General features: G+C 40.9%; 1 protein-coding gene across 1 annotated transcript in view; it reads right to left on the bottom strand.

Moving 5' to 3' along the window:
• The window catches only part of ARNT (aryl hydrocarbon receptor nuclear translocator), an 85218-nt gene extending 73756 nt beyond the window's left edge, over positions 1 to 11462 (bottom strand). The window contains exon 1 of the mRNA XM_060201749.1: positions 11276 to 11462. Coding sequence (XP_060057732.1) covers positions 11276 to 11300 — 25 coding nt within the window. The 5' untranslated portion in view covers positions 11301 to 11462. The remainder of the gene's footprint in view (positions 1 to 11275) is intronic.
• Between the last annotated feature and the right edge of the window lie 1573 nt (positions 11463 to 13035).

Genomic DNA, 13035 nt, shown 5'->3' with positions numbered 1-13035 from the left:
AGCATCATACTCTCAAGCATGAGGTCCCAAGTTCAATCCCTGGCAGCACCTATATCAGAGAGATGTCTGGTTCTTTCTCTCTACTCCTATCTTTCTCATAAATAAATAAAATCTTTTTATTTGTTTAGAATTTGATCACTTTTTAAGTTTTTTTTATAAAAAGGAAACATTGACTAAACCATAGGATAAGAGGGGTACAACTTCACAATTTAAAAAAAAATTATGACAGGGACCTGGATACTTCACCCAGTAGAGTGCACACATTACCATGCATGAGGACCTGGGTTTGAGCCCTTGGCCACCACATGGAAACACAGTGCAAAGCAGAAGCTTCATGGAGCAGTGAAGCAGTGTTGTACTATACCTCCTCGTTTGTCTCCCTCTCTCCATTTATCTCCTCTATATGGGGAAAAAAAAAAAAAAAGTCTGCCAGGAATGGTGTAGTACAGCAGGTATTTAAGGCCAATGAAGCCCTGATAGCAAAAGAAAAAAAAATTAGGGGGAAAAGTTAGCAAAAATTTTTTTTATTATTATTGTGGTGCTAATCTCTCAAGTATATGAAATTCCACAGCTCCCAGGCTCTATTTTTTTATTTCAGATAGAGAGGAAGAAAGACAGAGATTGAAAGAGACACTATAGCACTGCTCTACCACCTATGGGGAATGCCCACAGTGCTGCACTACTCCTTCGTAATGATGTGTGGGGCCCCATACATGGTAACGCTCATGCTCTACCAAGCAAGCCATCACTAGGCTCTCTGACAAGGATGCTTGAATACGTTTCTGATAAAAACTTATCATCAATCAATTACTAACGCAGTTGAAACAAATGAAAAAATAAAAAGCCGGGGCCAGGCAGTGGCGCACCTGGTTAAGTGCACATAGTCCTATGTGAAAGGAGATGAGTCAAGCCCCCTTCTCTCCACCTGCAGAGAGGATGCTTTACAAATAGTGAAGCAGCTCTGCAGGTGTCTATTTTCCTCTCCCTCTATCTCCCACTCCCCTCTCAATTTCTCTCTGTTTTATCAAATAGAGAAAATAAATAAAAAGGAAAGAATGACTGCCAGAAGCAGTGGATTTGCAGTACTGGCGCTGGATCCCAGCAATAACCCTGAAAGTGAAAGAAAGAGAGAAAGAGAGAAAGAGAGAAAGAGAGAAAGAGAGAAAGAGAGAAAGAGAGAAAGAGAGAAAGAGAGAAAGAGAGAAAGCGAGAAAGCGAGAAAGCGAGAAAGCGAGAAAGCGAGAAAGCAAGAAAGCAAGAAAGCAAGAAAGCAAGAAAGAAAGAAAGAAAGAAAGAAAGAAAGAAAGAAAGAAAGAAAGAAAGAGGGAGTCGGGCTGTAGCGCAGCGGGTTAAGCGCAGGTGGCGCAATGCACAAGGACCGGCATAAGGATCCCGGTTCGAACCCCGGCTCCCCACCTGCAGGGGAGTTGCTTCACAGGCGGTGAAGCAGGTCTGCAGGTGTCTATCTTTCTCTCCCCCTCTCTGTCTTCCCCTCCTCTCTCCATTTCTCTCTGTCCTATCCAACAACAGCAACAATAATAATAACTACAACAATAAAACAACAAGGGCAACAAAAGGGAATAAATAAATAAAATAAATATTTTAAAAAAAAATGAATAAAAAAAAAAAAAGAAAGAAAGAAAGAAAGAAGAAAAAGGGAAAGGGGAAGGGAAGGGAAGAAAGAATGAGAAAAGGCTTCAGCAAAGAAACGGGTAGAGCCGATGATGCAGCTTATGCTCATCAGATCCTAGGTTCATCCTTGGCAACACAGGGGAGCACCAAAGAAAACACCAAAGAAACTCTATAGATGATGGACCACTGTTTGGCTTCTCTCTCTAAAAGAGCATAAAAATTAGGCCAGGAAGCAACTAGAAATACTTTGTAAGCATAAGGCACTGGGCTTACCCCCCAAAACTACATAAAAAGAAAATAACTAGGAGATACAAAGAATCAAATTATTATTAAATAAGCTATTACTTATCTAATGTGGTACTAGCTCCCTGGCTTATGAAGTTCTTTCTACTCATGTTGTCTTTATCATCTTCATCATTTTCATGTGTTAACAGGGATATCAAACCCAGGTTGTCTTGATTGCCAAGGCAGGTGCTCTACCGCTGCCATCCCCAGTCCTGCAAATATATTCAGAACTGAAAAATAACTAAACTTGAGTCAGGAGTAACCAATTTCCCAGCGCCCCATAGAAGCAAATATGAGCATCACATTTGGGTTCACATCATCACTGAAGGGACTGTTCTGTGGTGCCAGGGGACCAGAAGGTGGGGGCCCAGTTGGCTGCCTGTCCTAATGTGCTTCTTCCAGGCATGTGGAGGTTTAGTGTGAGGGCCTCTATCAGACTATGAATTTTTTTATACTGAACAACTATGGAAAAAATATTCCAAGGTGCAGGGGTAGATAGCATAGTGGTTAGGCAAAGTGACTCTTGTGCCTGAGGCTCCAAAGTCCCAGGGTTCAATCTCCTGCACCATAAGCCAGACCTGAGTAGTGCTCTAGTAAATATATATATATACTCCAAATGTTCTATTCAGTATTTGTTTTTGTTTTTATGTTTTTAAGCAGTATCCAGGGTCAAACCCAGGGCCTTAGACATGCAAGGCAGCATGTGCTCTACTGCTAGCAACCTCCCCATCCTAGAAAGAATATCCCTGTTTCCTTATATTTGGGGGGCAAGGAGTTTCCTATCCAAAAGTATCTCATATTGTAGATGTCATAGTTTTCCATGATATCACCACATTTCTTAAAGAGATACCCAAAACTCATCTAGGTATTCCAATTCCTGTGTATAGTTCACACTATACTTAAGAGTTGTTGGTTGTACTGAGTGGTATAGCTGCCAATTTCAGCTGCAACTTTAAAAAAGTTAAATTTTTGAATTCTTTTTTAGAAATTTATTTCTCAATGATTTCTCTTTTCCCCTGAACTAGAAGTTGCAGTGACACATTTGGTTGAATGCACACATTATAGTAAGCAGAGACCCAGGTTCAAGCCCCTATTTCCCACCTGCAGTGGGGAAGCTTCATGAGTAGTGAAGCAGTGCTGCAGTTGTCTCTTTCTCCTTCCTATCTCTCCCTTCCCTCTCAATTTCTTTGTCACTATCCAAAATAAATTAAATAAATAAAGAAATAACAAAGAAATAAAAGTTATTTACAGAGATTAAATCTATATGTATTGTTCTATATTGCTAGGACAAAAAAAAGTTCTAATGTTCAAACTTTAAAAGGTGGCCTGGTAGGTAGTGCAAAGGATGAAGCATTAGACTCTCACACAAGAGGTCCCAAGTTCAATGGTTGGTTACATCTCTTGCCAAATTTGAGAATTTTCCAAGCAATTATTTTCTAGTCTTGTCTTTAATCCTCTTTCCAGGACTCTAATGACTCAAAATAGATCTTTCATTATAATTACACAGGTTCCTAAGGCTCTGTTAATTTTTTCCATTAATTTTCTTTTTCCATTCTATTTCTCTCTGTTCAGTTTGGATAATTTGTAGTTTTCTGTTTTCTATTTCACTAATTATTTCCTTTGTTCCTGCTATTTAGCTATTAAGCCTGTCCATCCAACGTTTAATGTTTTGAAAACATTTATATATTTATTTGCAAGGGAGGGAGAGGGAATTAACCAGAGCATAACTGTAGCTTGAAGCAAGGAAAAAAAAAAAAAAAAAGAACAAATCAAGGATGTGGGATGTGAATATTGGAACAGTGCTCTGGTCAGTTTTATGAGAAAGCTCCCAAACTAATTGCCTCATTCTTTTTATTTTAGAAAGGGAACGTGAGAGGAGAAAGAGACACTAAAGCACTGCCACCGCATCCGTGGAACTTCCTTGAACTTTCCATAGTGTTCCAGTGTAGTACTAGTATTCAATCCCAGGGTCTCACCCCTGGCTGGCAAAGTATGCACTCTGCCCACTGAGCTACCTCCCAGCTCTTAAACTGTACATGCTATAATGGGGCCTGGCAATGTAGCTTGGCAGTAGGGCTCATATTTTGAATGTATGATACCCTAGGTTCAATCCCTGTCACCCGAAACTTATTAACAAACTAAATGGAAATTTTTAGCTATTTGTATTTTGCTACAGTAAGAAAATTAAATACATTAAAAAAAAATGTTTAAGGTGGACCTGTATCACTGAAACGGAAATCACTCACCAAAAATGACTATGGAAAAGTAAGCCACATGGGGATTCAGAAATCTGGTGGTGGGAACAGTGTGGAACTATACCTCTGTTGGCAGGCAATTTTGTAAATCAATATTAAATCACTAATAAAATTTAAAAAGAAAGTAAGCTACAGAGAAGTAAATATAATATAGGCCTTTAGGGAGCTAGGATGAAGTTCACCTGGTAAAGGACATGCCTTACAATGCATAGCAACAGGGACTCAAGCCCAGGCAACACAGGGGAGCATCATCAATAGCATCACTAGAATGTCTTAGATAATAGTGGTGGTCTCTCTCCCTGCCCCTTTCTCTCTTTCTCATTCTTTCCCTCTTTAAAAAAAATTATATATATATATATATATATATATATATATATAGGAAGCACGCATGAGCGAGCGCTGATGTGGTACCAAGTGTGCAAGGACCAGGTTTGAGCTTCTGTCCACAAGGGAACATAATGCAAAAGGGAAACTTCATGAGCAGTGGAACAGTGCTGTGGTTTCTGGAAAGAAGGAGGAGGGGGAAGAGAGGGAGGAGGAAAGGAAGGAGGAGGAGGAGGAAGAAGGAGAAAGAAGAAAGGAAGGAGTCTGCCAGAAGAGGTGGAATTGTACAGGTACAAAGTTCCACAAAAGCCCTGGTCACAAAATAAACACAATATTGATGGCTAATTAATTCAAAGCTATTTTATGAAAATAGTAACAATAAGATTTTTTTTTAAACTTATCTCTCTCCCTCTCTTTCAGCTTCTTTTGCACATGTATTATAAGCAAAAATTATTTTGTATAAAAGAACTGTCTTATGTTAGCAGTACAAAAGATATGATCCGGGAGTTGAGCAGTAGCATTAGGATCCCGGTAGGAGTCCCTAGCTCCCCACCTGCAGAGGAATCACTTCACAAGTGAAGCAGTGAAGCATGTCTACCAGTGTCTATCTTTCTCTCCCCTTCTCTGTCTTCTCCTCCTCTCTCCATTTCTCTCTGTCCTATAAACAACAACGACATCAATAACAATAATAATAACTACAAGGACAACAAAAGGGAATAAATAAATATTAAAAAAGGATATGATCTTCCAACACTGAGGTGTACATTCATTAATTTATTTAACAAACATTTATTGAGCTCTATTTTTTATAAAATTATCTTTATTTATTTATTGGATAGAGACTGCCAGAAATCAAGAGGGAAGGGGGTAACAGAGAGGGAGAGAGAGAGACAGAGACACCTGAAGCCCTGATTCACCTCTCATGATGCTTTCATCCTGCAGGTGGGGACCGGGGGCTCGAACCCAGGTCCTTGGACATTAAAACATGTGCACTCAACCAGGTGCACCACTGAGTACTATTTCTTATTTACTTGGTACCACTGCTCTCATGGAAATTAAATTCTAACTATACTGTTAAAATCATAAATTTAGTTTGCCTGTTCAACCACAGTGAAAATGTGGAGAAGAAAATACAAAGTGAAGAAATAAAGAATAGAAAACCTAATTCAAAAGTGACAACAGTTTCTGACTTACAGAACACGAACACACACACACACACACACACACATACACACACACCAGTAAAGTGTGTAGAATGACATATAGTAAAAACTTAACATTTCTCCCAGCTGTGACCATGGACTGTAAGCTCAGTTTGACAAGGACTAGGAGGTTGTATAGACTCCAGAGGTAAATATGAATAGATATGGGTCCCAGGCTAGATCAATGTGGTAAACAGTTAATTGCATTTATGTTTTCTTCAAGTTTGCAAGCAACTCTCTAAAACAGACTTCTTAGTGTCCTTCCACCCTAAGATCCCTATCTTTCATATGCTCTATCCCTACTTTATGGTTCCCATTTATTAAACATTTTGTCCTGCTTTCCATCTTACTGTCTTTCAGCCATCAAGTTGCAGATGTTATGAGTGGTAAAGCAGGGCTTCAAGTGTCTCACTGTCTCTTTCCCTCTATCTCCCTTTACTCTCAATTTCTGTCTCTATCCAATAATAAACAAATAAAAATATTTTTAAAAGCATGGAAAAGAAAAGATAGATAGATAGATAGATAGATATGTAGATAGATAGAGATGGGTAGTTATAAAGTCAGCCCCTATCTGTGACCCCGGGAGAACTACTGCAGTTTCCAGTGGGGGGGGGGGGGGGGATGGGGATATTGGAACCATACAGAATTATACCCTTATTATCTTACAATTTTTTAAATCAATAAAAAAAATACAAAAATAAAATAAAATATTTTAAGGTTGTTTTTTTTTTGTGTGTGTATATATTTGTTTGTTTTTGACTCCAGGGTTATCACTGGAGCTCAGTGCCTGCACATGAATCCACTGCTCCTGGTGGCCATTTGTTCCAATTTATTTTTTAGGACAGAAAGAAACCGAGAGAGGAAGGGAAGATAGAAAGGAAGGGAGCAAGATGGGGGGGGGGGGGTTTGAACCTGATTCCTTACGCTTAGTACTATGTGGGCTAAATTGGATGTGCCACTGCCCAAACCCCTAAAAATGTATTAACCAGTTGCAGGGAAGGAAGGAAGGAAGGAAGGAAGGAAGGAAGGAAGGAAGGAAGGAAGGAAGGAATGAATGAATGCAGGCAGGCAGGCAGGCAGGCAGGCTTTCATGCCTCTGGCCTGAGGTCCCAGGTTCAACCTATAGCACCGTAAGTCAGAGCTGAGCAGTACTCTAATCTCTTTCTCTCACTCATTAAAATCAAAGAAATAAAATTTAAAGAAGAAAAATGAGCTTACTTTCTTGAGTTGTAATTAACTTCAGAAGACTAACCACCACTTGGCACTATGGAAATCCTTAGAAAAAAAGAGCCATCCATAACAGAATTACAAAGGACTTTCAAAGCCATCCATAAACTGACATGTTACTCCCATCTGTTAGTAGACTGAGTAGAGCTAGGCTAGGGCTCAAAGGCAATAAAACTAATAAGACCAAATGAAAGAAAATGAGATTTCCAAGAATAAAGAAGTATCCACTTCTTAATTTCTAAAGAAAATAGAGAAGATTTTGGTAAGTGCCACACATCTAAAAGCATAAAAAGTTTGCAGATTAAGTTCTTTATAAAATTGAATTGAAATACAACTTGAAAACACTTTCCCAAAAGGTTTTTGTAATAACATTATCCACACACACACATATATCATGACATCTTAATTTTACATTGCATGAATTTCTATTTTGAGGTCAGAGGTAGTTCACCAGTTAGAGTGTAAGTCTTTCTAGACATACAGACTAAGGTGTAATAACATTATCCACACACACATATATCATGACATCTTAATTTTACATTGCATGAATTTCTATTTTGAGGTTAGAGGTAGTTCACCAGTTAGAGTGTAAGCCTTTCTAGACATACAGACCAAGGTATAAGCCATGGTATGAGGGGAAGCACTGGGTGCTGTAGTGTCTCTACCTCTTTCTCTCTCTCCCTGGTTGGGTCTATCTTAATTTAAAAAAAAATTTTTTTTAAGCAGCCCAGACTAGGGAAATTGCACATGTGCGAGGAAACAGATTTAATTCCTATTTGAGGGGCTGCCAAGACACCTGGGAAGGTGCATGCCTTACTATTCATGTGCCCCAGGCTAGAGTCTCCAATATACCACATGTGCGTACTACTGCATTGGAGGTAGCTTTAGTAATAAGGTCTGTCTCTATTTCTATGTGGAAAAGCTGACCCAGAGCAGGCATGAAGTCCCAACTTCAATCCTCAGAAGTACACATGCTAAAGTGATGCTCTCATCAATTATAAAGTAATCCTTTTTAAGATTCTTAGTTTCTCACATCTGAAAAAGATAAATATACAAGAAGTCTATTAACTTGATTCTTTCAAAATTATACTAATAGAACTATTTATATAGGTGAAAATTGTGTGACTATTATTACTTCCTGACTTTCTCTCTTTTAACTAAATTTCCACTCCGTGTGTAAAGCTTTTTCTATTCTGAGTCAAGACTTGATTGTTCTTTTTCCCCTTTCCTTAACTACATTTTCTGCTCCTCCTGGAGCTTGCAGTCAGATCGCCCCCATTTCTTGAGATTAAGTCCTGGGTTACAGTCCACACATGAGCACAACAGATAGCACCATGAGAATTGAATGAATGGTGGAGTGGTGCTCTGGTGTCTCTCCTCTCTCTATCCTTCAAAAATATAAAATAGGGTGGAAGATAGATAGAATAATGGTTACACAAACAGACTCTCATGCCTGAGGGTCCAAAGTCCCAGGTTCAATCTCCCATACCACCATAAGCCAGAGCTGAACAGTGCTCTGGTTAAAAAATAATAATAATAATAATAACTGGGAGTCAGGTGGTAGCGCAGCGGTTTAAGCACAGGTGGCGCAAAGCTCAAGGATCAGCGTTAAGGATCCCAGTTCAAGCCCCCAGCTCCCCACCTGCAGAGGAGTCGCTTCACAGGCAGTGAAGCACGTCTGCAGGTGTCTGCAGGTGTCTATCTTTCTCTCCCCCTGTCTTCCCCTCCTCTCTCCATTTCTCTCTGACCTATCTAACAATGAACACGATAACAACAATAATAACAACACTAATAAAAAAACAAGAGCAACAAAAAAAGGGAAAATAAGTATTTTTAAAAAATAAAATAAAACAAAGGATAGAAAATTGAGCTGAAAAGGCCATTTGGTGGTATCACACATGTACAAGTAAGGCTGAGTTTATTTCCCTACACTACATGAAAAATCATTTGCAGACAGATGTGAAGATAGAACAAATGAGAACCATGGAAAAACCACACCATCAAGAAGACAAAGTATGTGTATGTGTATGTGTATGTGTATGTGTATGTGTATGTGTATGTGTATGTGTATGTGTATGTGTATGTGTATGTGCGGGGCAGGGGGACCTAGGACTCAAGGAAGTAGGTATAATGTCCTAGTCCTTAAAAATGGTTCCGAGAAAACAAGGTTTGACCACACAACAAAGAATTCAGACCCAAAAACCATTTACTTTCTTTTCAGTGAGCACAGTACATTTCCACACTGTGCCCCTGCATTCACAGTCCTTATTTCCCAAACTGCAGCATGTTACTGGAAGTTCACAATACTCTCTCATCTCTTCCTTCTGATATAAAAAGCCAAAGGTAGAAATGAAGAAGTAGAAAATGTCTTAATTATCATGTGTTAAGCATGGGCTCAAGAATTGAAGCAGTGGGAGAATTTTTCAACACCAAAAAATAGATCTAAAAATTGCCTAAGTGGCACAGTGGTAAAATTCTGGACTTGCATAAGGTCCCAAGTTTGATTCCTGACCTTTTCCATATGCCAGAGAGATGTTCTGGTTTGTTCTCTCTGTTTTGTGATATAAATAAAATCTCTTTTCTTTAATTGTAAAAGTGACCAAAGGACAGTATGCAAAAACAAATTGTTTCATTAACAAGGATTCTGCACAAATAAATGTTATTTTATACTTACAGATTTGAGTTGCTATTGATCAGCTAGTGACAGTGTGGTCAAAAGATTGTCATTCTAACTATTAAAAAATAATAATAGCAGGGGTAGATAGCATAATGGTTATGCAAAGAGACTTTCATGCCTGAGATTCCAAAGTCCCAGGTTCAATCCCCTGTACCACCATAAGCCAGAGCTGAGCAGTGCTCTGGTAAAAAAAAAATAATAATAATAATAATAATAATAATAAATAAAGCAAGCCTACCCAACACTGCTGGAAAAAGCTTCTGACAAATGCACTTGTTTACCTAGACAACTTAATAAGAGAAATGCTTTGCAACTTAACTAGGATTATATAAGCATTTTGTAACATGTTATCAGTTTAACATCTTGTTTACTTACCCTCTAGCTAACAGGGTTATTTTACTACAAAGTTGAGTTTGCCATAATAATAGTATCTTTCCAGCTTTATCCCACCACTCAACACTTCCTGCAACGTAACTAGGACAATTAATCTTATCACCTTTGTCTCTAAAGTTCTGCAAAATATTTTAAAATATGATGCTGACAGTCAAATCAATCATGTCATTAAATATTCAATAATTCTATTCCCAGAAGCATGGTAGGAAAGACGGTAAATTTCACAGTGATTTGCCTGTAATACCAAAGTCCGGGTATTGCAAAATAATGCTGCCTTTCAGAGACAGTAGAACCACCCATTTAAAGTTCAATGTGGGGACAGCAATAAACCAACACCCTCCCACTGCTGTACTTTAAAGAAATTTATCCCTACTTTCTTTTTCTTTAAGGCAATGACAGATAGGAATTTCTGGAAAAGGATTCTATTTTGAAGAGAATGACAAGATCTGCAAGGTAAACGAGGATCCTGAAAATGAAATACTTCCTAGGGAACCAAGTAGCTGTGATAATAGTGGAAAGAGGCCTGGAGACTGGGACCAGGGATTAAAGACCTGACCTTCCCACCAGACCTGCTGGCATTCACACACACACACACACACACACACACACACACACACACACACACACACACACACACACACACACACACACACACACACACACACACACACTCTTTCATCGCTTACACACGACAGGCTAGATTTTCTTTTCATTTATAGAGAGAAACTTTTCTGAACTCACAAGCTTTAACCCCGGGCTTGCAGCAGCCCCTGATGCAGTCCCCCCTGCATCTCGCCCACTACTGCACACACCTCTGCCAGACAGGCGCTAGTTTCTCAGGACAGCCCGCAAGGGAAGAGGGAAAACGGGAAAGAAAAAAAAGGGGGGAGGGGGCCGCGCGGGGGAAGAAAAGCCTAGAGAAAACATGAATCTATTTCTATAGATTTTAATTTTTCACTTAAATTCCAGAAACGTCAGCGATGAGAAGGCACATCGCAGCCACGGGGCAACGTGGTCCCCTGCCCGGGGACAGCCAGTCGCCGCTCCGCCCGCCGTCGCCCTCGGCATCAGCTGCGAGAGGACACGGCGCCGCCCGCGGGGGCAGCGGGCCGCCCCGCGCACCTCGGAAGCTCCGGCCCCCACCGCGCGGTCCCCCCACGAGCCTCCCGCCGCCCGAGCGCCTCCGGCCCCCACGCCGGCCCTCCGCCCCCGGGCTTCCCAGCTGCCAAGCCCGCCAGCCCCTCCCCCTGTAGAGGTGCCCCAGTCCTCTGTCTCCTCACCCGGGTTAGCAGTAGACGCCGCCATGGCCCTAGACGCCACCGCCGTCGCACCACCCCCCTCCAGTGGGAGGAGCCCCCGCCACCGAGCCGGGGAGGAGGGGAGAAAAGGGCCACTCCCCAGACGCGGCGCACCACCGCCGCCACCGCTAACGCGGGGTCCAAGATGGCGGACACAGCAACCCCTACGGTCCCCAGCGCCTACTGCCCACAGGTCCCGCCCACTGGTGGGCGTGGTCGGTCCCACGACCCACCTCCTCGGGAAAACCGACCAATGGAAACCCCTGACCGACCTCTGGCTGGACCGGCCTCTGCGCCAGCCGGTCGGGTGGCTAGGAAGGGGTCCAGCTGTCTTCCTAGTCCCGCCTCCTGTGCGTCAGAGGTCAGTGACCGAGTGACGTTAGAGCAAAACAATTTCACTCAAAAGCTTCTGGTGGCGGACTTGCCGGCTGACCACGCTGCCTGTGGTTTATTTTGTAAACCCTCTTGTAGGTGTTTTACCGCTTAGGCTTCACGTGATGATTGGGAATCCTTTCTTGAGTAGGCTTTTTTTGTTGTTTTTAATTCTGTGAAAGCCTTTTGTTCTTGGTCAAAAAAGTTCAGTAAATAATTATTTAAAGCCACCTGTGCACCAAGTGTAAAAGATCTGAGCGCTAAGTCTTAGGCGGGCCGCAACCACACCAAGAGGCGGCGCCTGAAGATGGGCTTTTGAATCAGACGGGTGACTTCCGTTGGCAAGTGAAATAGATATTGCGGCGAGTTTCTTTTAATAGGGAAGTAATAAAAGATGAGGGTTGCAGAGATTTATTTTCTAATAATACAAAACACTGAGCACTTCAGGCCAGGCTCTGTACAAGCATATATATTTTTTCATTAAATCTTTATAACAATACTATGAAGTGGATTCTATTATTATGTCTACTTTTAAGATAAAGAAATTGAAGTAAGAAGGATACCGCCTAGTAAGTACTGGTGTGAAGGGAACCCAAGGAAGTCTGACTCTTGAGAACATGCTATCCTGTCCTTTTAGAGCAGCATTGTGCACTTGAAGGAACTACCTTTTCATTTTTCCTTTTTTTAGTTAAAGGTTTGTTTGTTTATGAAGGAGAGAATCGGAACGTCACTCTGGTGTATTCGATGGAGGGGATCAAACTGGAGACTTTGAGCCACAAGTTGGTTGATAGTTAATGAGAATTTTAACAAATTCCATTATACTAATGAGCATCTTTTGAGGTTTGTTTCTGTGTGTTTGTTTGAATGCAGTATTAGGAATGAACCCATACTACTGAGCACCTCCCCAGCGCAGACCAAATTTCTTTTTTTATAATTTTTTTGTTTATTTATAAAAAGAAAACACTGACAAAACCATAGGTTAAGACGGGTACACCAGAACTGGCAAGACAGCATAATGGTCATGCAAACAACTTTTCTGCCTTTAGGTTCTGAGGTCCCAGGCGCTTCAAATTCAATCCCTAGCACCACCATAAGCCAGAGCTAGCAGCGCTATAGTAGAAAAAAAAAAAAAAAAAAAAGAAAGAAAGAAAGAAAGAAAGAAAAGAGGGTAGGGGTAAAAGGGGAAGATTACAACAGTCTGAGAGGTGGTGCAGTGACTAAAGATCAGGGCTTACAGACACTGGGTCCTGAGTTCAATCCCCAGCATCACATGTGCCAGAATGATGCTCTGGTTCTTGCTTTCTCCTCTCTTGTTAATAAATAAGTAAATAAATCTTTTTAAATTTCTGATTACAGAAAAAGACATCTTC

Source organism: Erinaceus europaeus, chromosome 11 (genome assembly GCF_950295315.1).
Source record: "Erinaceus europaeus chromosome 11, mEriEur2.1, whole genome shotgun sequence".
NCBI lineage: Eukaryota > Metazoa > Chordata > Mammalia > Eulipotyphla > Erinaceidae > Erinaceus > Erinaceus europaeus.
This window is presented reverse-complemented; position numbering and strand designations above follow the sequence as displayed.